The sequence below is a fragment of the Grammomys surdaster genome, unplaced genomic scaffold (assembly GCF_004785775.1).
Source record: "Grammomys surdaster isolate TR1022 unplaced genomic scaffold, NIH_TR_1.0 126187, whole genome shotgun sequence".
Lineage (NCBI taxonomy): Eukaryota > Metazoa > Chordata > Mammalia > Rodentia > Muridae > Grammomys > Grammomys surdaster.
Window position 1 is genome coordinate 5,006,124 of NW_021620993.1, and position 14,344 is coordinate 5,020,467.

Sequence of the window (14,344 nt, forward strand, 5' to 3'; positions counted from 1 at the left end):
GACATCTAAGTGCTTAAAAACTAAAGGACAGACAGAGGACACGGAGCTACAGGTTGTGATCTTTGTGCTAGTTCTGAGATTTGCTGGTGAAAACCAGTTCCACAAATTTGAGCCAAATTTGAAGCAAGCTTTAAATTTCCAGTTGAGTGGTGATGAGACACGTTTTGTAGGGGCTATTTAAGGACAAACCCAAAGGCCATCCGTCTCCCTCTTCCCCCCAACTATGTGGCTTTGTTATTTGTAATATTACAACTCCCAGTATTCCAGGAAGTTACCTAGCCCTTGGATAGGTGGGGCTTACAGGTTAACTTCAAGTCTTACAGTTTGCCCAGCTAGGTTTCAATCTTACTTTGGTCCAGAATTTCCTTACTATATCCCCATTCCTCCCTTTTGGAATGGGAATGTATATTCTACATCACAGTATATTAGAAATATGTAATTTGGTATTTGATTTTACGAATCCAAGGGCATTACAATTGAGAAATCTTAAATGGGACTTTGCACTTTCAGACTGTAAGACTATGTATGCTTTTGAAGTTGAACTATATACATTTTGCATTATGATATGATCATGAGCCTAAGAGGGCCAAGGAGTCTCTCCAACTGGCAGATCCTTGTAAGTCACACAGAAAGAGTAGCCCAAGATCAGAGTACAAAAATGATGATAAAATTTAAACAACCTAAACACAATTTCTTCTCAGAGAAGGTATGGACATAAGATTTCCCCAGGAATAGAATTTGTACTACAAATATAACTAGCAGAACTTTATGACTACAGGAATTCCAAGAGGAAGGCCGAGTGAGTTTGAGGAAAAGGGTTCCGATCCAAGTTACATACCCTTAGAATGGTAAAAAAGTGATAGGGCCTGCTGATTATGTCAGTGCTTGAAAGTATAGTCTATAAATGATATCTTGATGTTTTATTGTTATTTTTCTTATAACCCATTGAGTCCAATTAGTGCTGCCTATGTGCTATTCCCCTGCAAAGAAAAATGACAATCCCTTCCCAAGCAGCCATCAGCTGCCAATCCCTTTTTAGCTAGAGGTGGGTCTCCTGAGCCCCAACACCAGCCATGCTGGGATGTTGAGTAGTTTGATCTTGTGTAGGTCACCACAACTGCTGTGAGTTTGTGACTGCAACAGCTCTGTCATGGCCAGAAGACAGCATTTCCCATTTCACAGTACTCCTCTCTAGCCCCCAGTTCTAACTTTTTTCTACCCCCTTCTTCTGCAATGCTCCCTGAGGGAGAGGAGGCCTGATATTGATGCCCCATCTAGGGCTGAGCATACAATAACCACTTATCTGACCACTGTCCACTGAGAAAAAAAGCTTCTCTGATCAAAGTGATAACTTGTTTCTCTATTTTATTTATTTATTTTTAGTTTATTGAGACAGGATTTCTCTGTGTAGCCCTGGGTATCTTGGAACTCATTCTGTAGACCAGGCTAGCATTGAACTCAGAGATCTGCCTGCCTCTGCCTCCAGAGTGCTGGGAATAAAGGTATACGCCACCACTGCTTGGGTGATGATCACCTGTTTTTAAGAAGTCCGAATTTTGCATAAATGACCTGGCCCACTAGAAAAATCTTAAATTATATCTTACAAGTTAAAAAAAAAAGTTTATTTTAAAGTTACGAGTAGGTATACAGATGTAGAAAACATGTGGAAATTTTTAAAGCCTAACCCCACTGGAGCATGATACAGTCTTGGTCAGTGTCTTTTCAGGGTTTTGTACTCAGTTAGGAACAGGTATAGTGACTACGAGGCCGGAACACAAACCTGGTCTGAATCTAGCAGACAGTAATTGACCCGTAGCTGAACCAGCTGTGCCAGCAAATCCAAAACCTGCTTCTGCAATTGTACAGATGTTGTCATAGTGTACTGCTTCAGTGCTTTTATAACAAGAGGCTCAAATAACCGAATGTGATTATGAATAGCGTTCTATAGGAAAAAAATGAAAGAAACCACAGTTGCAATTAGAAGCTTCTGGCAACGAATCTACAAAGTCTAAGCTCTGGTTCCACCCTGTGACATTATTCACATGTCGTCTCTAGCTGCAGTGCATTCACCTTATCTGCACGGTTCTTTGTGACGCTTGTAAGGTTCGTCTTCAATTGGGCAGACACTTTCTGGAGTACATCAAACCACCTGCCAAATGGCCCAAAGCAGAAACAACAAATATCTTTTAATAATCTCCTCTGTACTACTCAGTCATACATCAATTCAACCTCATGTTCAAAAACTCAGATCTTGTCAAAATGAGACTTAGAAAGGCCACTGGGTTTAGGAGCAGCATGTGCTATAGACACCAGGACTCAATTGAGTGTGCAGTGCTACAGGAAACCCACTACCCAGCACACTCTCTAAGAGGACTTGAGAAAGGTGAAAGCCGGCTCAAAGATAGGTGCTATCACTTGGTTTTCTTGGGGGAAGACTGATGGAGGTCACAAATTCACCATCAGCCTAGGCAACGTAGAGAGAGACCCATCTCATAAAATGTATGAAAAAAAAAAAAACCACCAGCAAAGCAGATATTATAGTACATACATAAAAGCATGCTACCAAGATAAAGCCAAGAAAAAGGAGTATTTTCCTTGATTCCAATATTGTCTGATCATCCAAAAAAGGAAAGTAAGAATGCTGTTAACATTACTACACTGAGTAGCATCTCACATATTTGATAATTATGGTAAAGAAGTTTAAGAAACACCTTCTAGAGCTATAATGTAGCTCAGTGGTAAAGTACATGCCTACCATATAAAGGGAGGGAGGAACTTCCACATTCTAGGTATCAAAAAGATTAACATAAATTCATACAGAAAGAAAAAAATAACACACCCTAGACTATTTTATGCCCTTCAATACTTCTAAACACTAGCACCACTATGTGCCATTTTGAAGGTGGTCTCCTGAGTCACAGAACAAAGAAGCACCACTGACACATGCCACCTTACTATAAAGACTGCCATTCATAAACACTAGCAAGTACCAAACACTTTGAACAGGTAAGGACACTGAATATGCCACTTCTAGTATGGGGTAAGATTTGGAAGTTAGAACCCATGCTTCACAGGCAGTTTGAGTTTCTCTTCTCTAGCCTGTCACCTCTGGATAGCAGTCTACACCATAGCTCAGCCAGTGGCCTTCAAAGAAGGGCTACACATAACTCATCTCTGCATTATCAATGACAAATTTGCATCATAAATATTACCCTGAGGCATCATGCTCCTGCTCCGCCTGCACCATGTTCCTCAGGCTGGCATCAGCTAAGGCCTGTGTGAAGTGCGTGTATGGTGCCATGAAGCAGTAGTGATATAAGCCGGGCCTCACACTCGAAGAGCCAAGACGCTGTGCTCGGCACTGAGACTTGCTGGGGTTGGAAGATAAGCCATCAAACTGTGAGGCTAAGTTTGTCCCAAAGAGAGTCTTCAATAACTAGAATGAAAGAATGGAAACATCAATACTTCACTTACTATAGATTTAATGTAGACGAGCAGCACAAGCCTGTCTATAACCCCAGCTGGTAGACAGGGTTAGGATGGGCAGGACTGAAATGGGCAATCTGCAAGTTCTAGGAGAGCCTGGGCAATTTAGGTTAGAATAGATGATAGAATAATTTATTTAAATTGACAAAATTGAAGGACTAGACATTATTAATATATATCTTATAGTTTATATAACTTACAATTATGTTCAATATGTATCTGAGAGAAAAGGCCTTTTTAATGGACAAAAAGTGGAAAATGTTGTGAGTTTGGTCTAATGCTGCTCGTATTATGCTAATTATGTTCCCCAAAAACCTGTTTGCAGTGTCCCCACATGTAAGACACTGAGGGACCCTGCCCAGAGTTGGCTTTAATTAGTCAATAAAGATGTTGACAGCCAATGGCTGGGCAGGGCAGATAGGTGGGATTTTTAGGATTCCAGGACTGGAGACAGGGAGAGGAGGAAGAGAGATTCACTATTCTGGGAGGAGAACCAAGATGCCATGCCTGAGAGGTGCAGGACAAAGAATATAGCCACCATGTAGGAGTCAGTGTCTAGGTCCAGGGCAGCAAAGATAGAATATAGATTTTAGTAAGTAATAACTTGGGGATATCGGAGGGTGGGTTAGCCATGTGGAGGTTAGGAAGTGGTCCAGTCCTTGAGCTATTTAAGACATATAGAAATATAAAGACTATGTGTATGTGTCTTTCATTCAGGAACCCAGAACATTGGGGCAGGTATCGAGAAGCATCACCATAGCCATCAACATCAATTGAGTAGTATTAATTGGGAACTTCTACAGAGATCTTATTTCAAAATTTAAAAAGTCTCAGTGATAGAGTGCTTTCCTGGAATGTATAAGCCAGGTTCAACCCTCAGTACCACTAATGAAAGAGAAAAGGGAAAAAACAAAAGCAAAAGTAAACATCCTCCAGGACTATCCTTTCCCAGTAGCAAATCCAGGAGGACCATATGATAGAAGGCTTTGTTGTGAATCCCTGTGAGTTAGCACCCCAGAAGATCCCACCATGTGGTGCCACTGTGCCTGGGATTCTCTGTGGTTCTAAGTGAAACCAGCCCTTTAGATATAAGCCCACTGGGATAGGGAGACAAAAGCAAAGCAGTGAGGACCAGAGCTGCTATTTGATGCCCTCTGCCCCCTTAGAGTCTCAGTCACAGACCAAGCAGGAGTGATAGCTAGGGGCACCAAACTCTTCCTAATACCACACCATAGCACCAACTTCTAAAAAGAAACTAGGTTTTATCCCTTGGCCCAGAGGAGTTAGCCAGAATCCCAAAATATAGGAAATGGCACACACCTGCTGAACACAGACAGTCGCCATCATTGGTTCTCGACTAAAACAGGATTTCAGGTATCCAAGGACTTCTTCAACACACTGTGAAAGCAAGAGTACAACATCAGTAACTCACAGGTGACCCATTATTGTTGTCACTCAGAAATAGACAGTGTCCATATAAGCTGTATAAATGTTAGAGAAATTCAGAATAATGTTTTCAATTAATCATATTAACAATCACAAGAACTCCTGTACCTACATTTGTGCAAAACTGCTTTCTTGTATATTTATACACCTAATCTGTCACCCAATCATTCAGTAAATAATCAAGTAGCTATATCTATACCTGTTTTCAGGGCAGGCATTCATTGTGGAATGTACAAAGGAGTCAAAAGCCCTGCATTTGTGGAGACTTAAATATGACCAGCTGAACAGAATGCTTAAGGCATTATGAGAGCCACTGACAAGGAGCCTCACCAGTCTATATAGAATACTTAGTGTGCCGTAGAAATGATACTAGGTACTTCAAATACAGAGAAAAAATTTAATTCCTGTCCTTCCAGGAGCTCCAGAGTTACAGGGAACTAGGTCACTACCACAGGTATCACTATACAGTGTAATACTGAGAGATTTCCATTTCTGTATTTACCCTCTCCTGCCTGAAATGATCAAAAATGTATTTTAAAGATTCCAGCTTTGATACCATAGTTCTCAGACACTGAACATCAGGCCATAGATATCAGTGATCTTGAAAAGTGAAATACAAACAGGGCCCTAGGACGGATCTTAAGAGCATTCCCAGGCTGGGCACATCAAGGGGACAGAAGCCAAGTTGTAAGAGCATAGTGAGTCCAAAGACCCTAAGAATATGGCAAAACACACACACACACACACACACACACACACACACACACACACTAAACAAATAACTTCTTAAGTTAAATAAAGATAGGAGATTTAAAGAGAAATAAATCAAACTTCTAGTGATAAAGGCTATAATGTTAATGATAAAAGATACAACAGATGGGATTTTATAGCAGATGTGAGGAAAGAAAAGCTTAGAGAACCTAAGGACTGTAACAGAAACTACAAAAGGGAAAGTAGATAGTGATTAAAAACAAACAGACCTACAAAGAGGGGCTGGAAAGACATTAAGAGCAGATGCTGACTTGCTGAGAAGCTGAGTTGGGTTCCCAGCACCTACATTAATTGGCTCACAACTACCTACAACTCGAGCTTCAGAAGCTCTGGCGTCCTCTATTGAATCCTGCCAACACACACACACACACACACACACACACACACACACACACACAATTAAAAATAGCAAAAAATGAATCTAGAAAACTAAAACCCAAATCCTTAAAAGAGCAACAGTAAGCTAAAGGCAATTTTAAGCAACCAAGTTTGGGTTTTAGACGGTAATTAAGAGACAGGGTGAGGGAAAAGGTTGGATTTAGACGGTAATTAAGAGACAGGGTGAGGGAAAAGGTTGGATTTAGACGGTACTTAAGAGACAGGGTGAGGGAAAAGGTTGGAAAGATCTAAGGAAGTAGCCCCAACCTCCCTAAACTGTGGAAAACCATAAAGGCCCAAAACCAAGAAACTCAACAAACCTGAGTACAAGAAACATAACTGAAAACCACATCAAGCTACATCATAGTAAAATCACTCAAAAATAGTATGAAGTCTTGGGAGAAGTCAGAGGAAAACATAATACAGAACAGTAAGGAGATATGTGGGGAAATGTATATTATACATTATGTAAGTAAAACTCACACATAACACATTCAATTATGCATAAAAATTAGCGTGGAATAACAAAGTCTACCGGACAGTGGGGAAATGAAAGCATTGTCAATGTCAAGAGACAACACAGACTAATCACACTTGGCGCAAGGCTATAAGGTCTGAGACACTCACATCAATTCTCCCTGCTCATTTGTTTTTGATATAGGCTGTCTTTTAGCTCCTACCACAGCTCCCCCCCAGCTTACCAGTGTGAACACTACAACCAACTTTCAACTGATTCTTGAAAAGAACAAACTGTTTACTGAACAAATGTTTGCTGAATGTTAATAGTTCAGGCACTGCTGAAGGCAATGAAGGGACAAAAATGTAAAATAGTGTGCTGCCTGACAGTATGAGTCAAACAAACAAATGAGGAGGAAAAGCAGGATTCAGTCTGTATTGGATTTATGCAGGCTTCTTTCCTTACCATTATTCCCTCAACAATACAGAATAACAACTACATATGCATGATGGTGTAAGTCATTTCAAGATAATTTAGTCTTTTAAGTAGATGTGAGTAGGCTTTAAAAATTTGATACCATTTCACACAAGGAATATTAGCATGAATGGATTTTGACATTTGTGGTTGGCAGGTCCTGGGACTGTATTTCACTTGAAGATACAAGTTGAAAATGGCTGTCTAACTTACTGTGGAGACTATTAGAAATAAGACGTACTTGTGGGAAAGCAAGCCAAAGCTTTAGCAACAGCAGGGTTAAGTGTGAGCATATGGGCTGGGGAGGAAGATTGATTCTACTCAGAACTACAGAACATGAATGAGCTTAGATCTGCTTTCTGAGCCATGGAAGGAGCCAGTCAGTCACCCTTGTTAATCTGGTTTTGTCTCTTTCCAATTAAAAGGCTCGAGGGAGAAAAAAAGGATCCTGTAAGCACATTTTTCAACATTTTCTAGACTGAATGAAAAAGTGTGGTAATAAGACCTGATACACTGGGAACAGACCTAACAGAAGTGCCCTGGCACACTGTACTACTAGGACACAAATGGGATGTAGTCTCCCCTGCCTGCAACACGTGACTAGGAATCATCTGAGGTACTCTGACACAGGTTCAAAGAAAAAGAGACCACACACAAACCTTTCCAATGTCCTGCAGTGTCGCCAGCTCTAGAATCTGAGAAAGGACATCCAAGGCAGAGCGCAGGAACCCTCCAAACTTTTCAGTGCTGTTCTGAAGATCTAAGGTGACCTTGGCAAGGTGGAAGGAGAGAGCACACGGTTACTGGCACCACCGAAGTCTGGTTATCTACAACAAAGACACAAATGCCATCTGCTTCGAGGAGATGCTTCTGCAGTGCTAACCTAGACTCTCACCATCCCGGGGGAGGTGGGGAGGTGGGGTGGGGTATGTATGTGGTCACTGTCAATTTTAGATGTAGTCAAATTAGTTTTAGGATGATTAAGATTCTAAAGCTTTGGCTAAACTGAAGAATATAACAATTCCCCTATTTCTACAGATTCAGATGAGGGGGACAGATCATGCAAAGATCCAGTCCTAGAGAAGATTACAACAGAAGAGAACCAGCCCACTGAACTTGAAACTAACCACCTATGATGGAGAGAATACTGGACAAATGCAGGCGAAAGATACTGAACAGGAAATGCTAATGAGTCTTGATAGTTTCCTGATGAACGACTACACTTTCCAGCTACCCTTGAGGACTCTGGAAGTCATTTATGCCCTAGTATGGGGTGGTATCCCATCTTCTTCTCTAGGCATTTTGACTATCCCCATGTGTGAGTGACAAAAAAGTTCCCCTTGCCTGGTCACCTAAGGTTAAACCAAGCCTCTCTCCCTTCCTCCTTTTCTTCCTTCCATCTCTCTACAGTTGCTTTTAACAATCTAATATACGGTGCCCATAGGAAATCTGAGCTCTAAAACTTTACTACTGAAGTATAGACTTTCTTTTATCTCAGGGTTTTTAAAAGCACTGTGTAAAATTTTGCATCTCAGGATTTATAAGTTCACTAAATATGGTTTTAAAAGGCTGTAAAATTCCAAATAAAAATTACCTTAAAATCTGTAACAAAAAAGAGTTAATAGTTAAAAGTCTATGTACAGATAATCATGTGCTTCATGGCTAGAGCACACCATGTATGTAATTTGTACTCAAATCTTGCTTAGAAAAATGGCATGTGTGGAAGGGCTCACCTTACCACTATCTTGGCTGGTGACTTCATCAGGGTGAAAGTATGCCATGTGACCTTGGTTAAGATCATTACATGGCATCCCTCTGCTTACCACTGTATCCCATTGTTTTGAACTAAGGAGGCAACACCAGGCTTCCAAGATGGTTTGTTTTAAAACTGGGTCATCCAAAAACCTGAGATATTTTTGCTATCTTTGTTAAGCTTTAGCTATTTGGAGAAACTAAGTCATATAAAAGCTGATATATTATAAAAGTACACTAAAAGCGGCCAGTCTCTGTGGACTGTATTTATGTTTAAAGTTTACTTGATACTAAACAAAAATTATAATTTTTTAAGTTTAAACATATCAGGGATAAAATTATAAGGCCCTAATCTTATAGAGTTATTAGCTTATTGTAAACTATTTAAGATAACTAAAATATACAAGTTAATGGTCAGTCATCTTATAAATGATCAAATAACTTAATATGCCCAGAACTATGTTTGTAGTCACACTAAGTACAAATTAATTCATTTACAGGGATATAGAGTTGGAGAGAGAAAACAACTTTTGTTGCATTTTGTTTTTTTATAGACAGGGTATCTCTAATGAAGCCCTAGCTGTCCTGGAACTCACATGATAGACCAGGCCGTATGAACTCAGACCTGCCTACCTCTGCCTTTGCCATCAAGTTGGGATTAAAGATGTGTCCCATCACCACCCAGCTTGAGTTACTTCTATCTCCTATCACATAATATTCTGTATATGTTGTCAAAACTAAGCCTAAAATAGGTAACTCAAAACAAGCTTAAAGTAAACTTAAAGTGTTTAAATTGAGCCGGGCGGTGGTGGCGTACGCCTTTAATCCCAGCACTTGGGAGGCAGAGGCAAGCGGATTTCTGAGTTCGAGGCCAGCCTGGTCTACAGAGTGAGGTCCAGGACAGCCAGGACTACACAGAGAAACCCTGTCTCGAAAAACAAAAAAAACAAACAAACAAAAAAAAAGTGTTTAAATTGATGTAGAATAATATTCAAAATCAAGTATAAAAAACTAATAATGAAAATTGAATGCTTAAGTAAAATGGGTTAGATTTACAATACACTGGCAGGACACACCCAGGTTCAAGAAATTCCTTAGAACTCTGTTCATCTACAGCCAATCCTTCAGTTTCCTCCATTGCACTGCAACACAACACCAGCTGCAGCCTCTCTTGCCCCTATCCACAGTTCCTACAAATCCTACAAACCAATCTTCTACTGGCTTCCCTTCCTCAATTCATCACTGAATCCAATCCCCTAACTTGGGCAACAACCCTGCTAATCTGCAGGTCATGCTTGCCAGAAAACCAGGTGGGGTACCCACAGACCTCTTCCCTAGCACTGCAACAGACCATCAGTTGCAGTCCTCCTTCCCCACTGCTGCCATCTCTCATGGATCCCATGAACCATCCCCTCCTGATCTTCTGCTACTCCTCAGGGCATCCCACCCTCCAACAACATCAGGCATACTCTGGGAACACACCAGCTGAACGAGACAGGGAAACAAGCAACCTGCAGCATTTACACTCTCTAAAAATCCAGAAAGGAAACAGAAATCAAGGAACAAATCATCCAACCAACAAAGACAAACACAGAAATCAGCACCTAGACCTATAATCACACCAAACCCAGACGCTTGTGTTAACAACACAATCAGTAACAGCCAGAACAATAAATCCCCACTAGAGCTCAGCTATCCTACTACCATAGGCCCTGCCTATTCTAACAGAGCTGAAGCTCAAGAAAAAGACCTTAAAACCAACTATATGAAGTTGATAGAGATCTTTTTATTTTGATAGAGATCCTTAAAGAGAAATCAAGTAAGTTCTTTAAAGAAAGCCAGAAGAACACAAACAAACAATTGGAAAGAAATGAATAAATCCCCAAGAAAATAGAAAACAACAATAACAAAACAGTTTAGGGATATGAATAAAATTTTTCAGGACCTGAAATGGAAATAGAAGGAATAAAGAAACCACAAACTGAGGGAATTCTAGAAATGAAAATTTTAGGAATTCAAACAGGAACTATAGGACAAGCTTCACCAACAGAATATGAGAAATGGAGGAGAGATGCTGAGACATTGAATATATGACAGAAGAAATGGATACGTAAGTCAAAGAAAATGTTAAACCTAAAAATTCCTGACACAAAACATCCAGGAAATCTGGGACACTATGAAAAGAACAAATCTAAGGATAATGAACATAGAGGAAGAAGAAACCCTGCTCCAAGGCTCAGAAAATATTTTTAACAAAATCACAGAAGAAAAAAATTTTAACCTCAAGAAAGAGATGTCTATAAAGGTGCAAGAAGCATACAGATCACCCAATAGATTGGGCCTGAAAAGAAAGAAAAGAAAGCCCTCTGGCCACATTAATAATCAAAACACTAAACATACAGAACAAAGAAAGAATATTAAAAGCTGAAAGGGAAAAAGGCCAAGTAACCTACAAAGGCAGACCTATTAGAATTATACTTGACTTCTCAATGGAGACCCTAAAAGCCAGAAGGGCCTGCACAAAAAAGTGCTGCAGACTCTAAGAGACCATAGACGCCAGCCCAGACTACTATACTCAGCAAAACTTTCAATTACCGTAGATGGAGAAAATAAGATGTTCTGTGACAAAATCAAATTTAAGTATGTATCTACAAATCCAGCACTACAGAAGATGCTAGAGAAAAAAAAACCCTCAATGCAAAGAGATTAACCACACCCATGAAAACACAGGAAATAAATAATCTCACACCAGCAAAAACAAAACAGATGCACACACACCACCACCACTACCACCACCACCACGACCACAATAATAACAAGAAATAGCATGAATCAACAATCAATGGTTATTGATATCTTTCAATGGTCTCAATTCCCCAATAATGGAAACTAATTTCCAAACAAATGGACCTAAGAAACAAGTTGGTGTAGTCATTTTAATATCTAACAAAATAGACTTCAAACCAAAGTAATCAAAAGAGATGGAAAAGGACACTACATAGTCATCAAAGAAAAAATTCACCAAGATGACATTCTAGTTCTTTAAAAAAAAAAAAAAAAGAATTATTTATTTATTTTATGTATGTGAGTACACTGTAACTGTCCTCCGACATACCAGAAGAGGGCATCCGATTACAGATGGTTGTGAGCCACCATGTGGTTGCTGGGAATTGAACTCAGGATTATACCCCACCTATGCCCCAAACACAAAGGCACTCAATTTTGTAAAAACAAAACAAAACAAACAAAACAAACAAACAAACAAACAAACAAACCCCACTATCCTACTCTCACAAATGGACAGGACATCCAGACCGAAAGTAAACAGAGAAATGCTGGAGATAACAGACATTATAAATCAAATGGACCTAAAAGATATTTACAAAACATTTCATCCAAACACAACAGAATGTACCTTCTTCTCAAGCCCTCATAGAACTTTCTCTAAAATTAACACATAGATACAAAGCAAGTCTTCCACAGACTTTTGAAATAGGAGTAACTTCTTATATTCCATCAAACCACTATGGATTAAAGCTGGATATCAACAACAAAAACAGAAAACTTACAAACTCAAGGAACTAAACAACAATAAATAATAGCCTGTATTATTAATATTTGAAACAGTATACAAAATTCACCATATTTGGAAGCAATGACTATCACTTAGACACTTTCTGTTCAGATTTATTCCTTGATGCTGACTTTACCTAACTGACATCTTTCCCAAAGCTTCCAAGAGCTCAGTCCTCATGCAGGAGTCTGGTATAAGCCAATGGCTAAGGAAAGTTACCTTATCCAACTACAGAACTCTGGTACATGGTCCAGCCAGTTGTATGGTACATTTAACCTTATGTTAATTTTTATAATTTAACCTTATATTGATCCACGTTAATCTAGATGTAAAAGTTCTCTTCATGTAACTTTTGTCTCTTAATTTCCTAACAAGGTGCACAGTCATTACCTCCTGACTTATGTCTTAGATCTTTGCCAACTGTTACGTTTTATTGTGGCCCCCTGGATGGGATCCTCTTCTGAGACACTCTTAACTGCTGCCCCCTCATAAGTTAGCCTTGAGGTAGTTATAAAGATCCACACCCCTAAGCCCATAAAAGCAGTTTGGGTCACCTCTGAAAGGGAACTAATAGCCATGGGCCATCTAACTCATTTCTTTTCTTGCCACACTGGACATTTAGTTGGGGAGACCTCAGACCTACAACAGCTTCTTTGGATCTATTAACCTCTGTCTCATCAGCTCAGATCAGCTTAAATACCCTTTAGGACCTGCTTAACTCCTTGACTGTTGCAGTACTTCAAAATTAAAAAGGACTAGCTCCAACACTGGAATGAGATTTGTGTTCTCTTCTATGAACATGCTGTTTCCAAGCCAATGAATCTTAATTTGTTTGAAAAAACTTCAACTATAAGCCTATTCCTATGTGTGGGCTTCCGGTTCCCTCCCACCTGGTTCTTCCCCTGGAAGAACCACTCCTTTTCTCCTTATTATACTCATATTTATGTTTTGAGCTGTCTTTTAAATGTTTTACTTACTGAACTTCATCTTACACCTAAACTAAATATTTGAAGTACGCTTTCCCAATAGCTCTCATCCTACAATAGCTACACTTGCTCCTGATACATCTATAACACCTGTTAGATACTGAGGAAAGCTGGCTAAGTGACTTCATCCCTTTCACCTTAGGCCAGGTACACTTCCTTAATCAGAGTCTTTTATTGTTCTTGTTCCCTCTGTTGCTACTCTAGCTCCCTGCTACTTCTGCTAATGGAAGCACTCACTGCCACCCTGAATCAACTCCATCCACATTGTCTCTCACTAGTCTACTCTGTCTTTTCCACGTCTACTTCTCCCTACCCCTCAACCTTCCCGGAAACCTTCCACTTCTACTCTGTAGCCATGTCATCTGCTTACAGCCCTCTGAGGATTATTTTCCAAGTCTCTTCAGGAGTATAGGACCACAACTGCCTGACCCATCTCAGCTAATCAAGCTGGACTCTCCCTGCTACATAACCAGAGAACAAGCCCCTCTTTATTGGATCCAAAAGTATTGCCTCTAACAAAGACCCTTCTCAGCACAAAACAGCTATAATTCTCCTGCTCTGAATTTTTTATATCATCTTAAGAGTTAGGAATGATGGTTTGCCACTTAAAGACTATACTTCTCAGCTTCCCTTGCAGACTATGAAAGTTAGGTGACAAAATACTCCCTTGCCATGAATAAATACAGCTCTGCCTATGGTCAGACTGAGCCTTTATTTCTTTGCATCCTCTGTCCCTCTACAGCTGCTTTTACATAATCTAACAGGTCTAAACCTGGGGTGCACTGGGATCAACCTCAGTATGTGAGGGCCTGAAAGGGACACCAGCAGTGAGACCTGAGATCCTATAGCCCAGAATAATACAGTGATGTTATATGTAGGATCAAAGGCCCTATTGAGGAATGGCTTCACTCCAATCACACTTCTTTCCCCAGCGTGGTGGTTTGTATATGCTTGGCCCAGGGAGTGGCACTATTAGGAGGTGTGGCCTTGTTGGAGAAAGTGGATCACTGTGGGAGTACG

At 40.0% G+C, this 14,344-nt stretch overlaps 1 protein-coding gene across 4 annotated transcripts in view; it reads right to left on the bottom strand.

The window, feature by feature from the left end:
* The window catches only part of Htt (huntingtin), a 140,813-nt gene that overhangs the window by 54,746 nt on the left and 71,723 nt on the right, over positions 1–14,344 (bottom strand). For all 4 annotated transcript variants that reach the window (XM_028758313.1, XM_028758315.1, XM_028758314.1 and 1 more), the window contains 5 exons: positions 7,672–7,782; positions 4,807–4,884; positions 3,213–3,436; positions 2,071–2,149; positions 1,781–1,942 (listed from right to left, as the gene is read on the bottom strand). In XM_028758313.1, the coding sequence (XP_028614146.1) occupies positions 1,781–1,942; positions 2,071–2,149; positions 3,213–3,436; positions 4,807–4,884; positions 7,672–7,782 (654 nt within the window). The remainder of the gene's footprint in view (positions 1–1,780; positions 1,943–2,070; positions 2,150–3,212; positions 3,437–4,806; positions 4,885–7,671; positions 7,783–14,344) is intronic.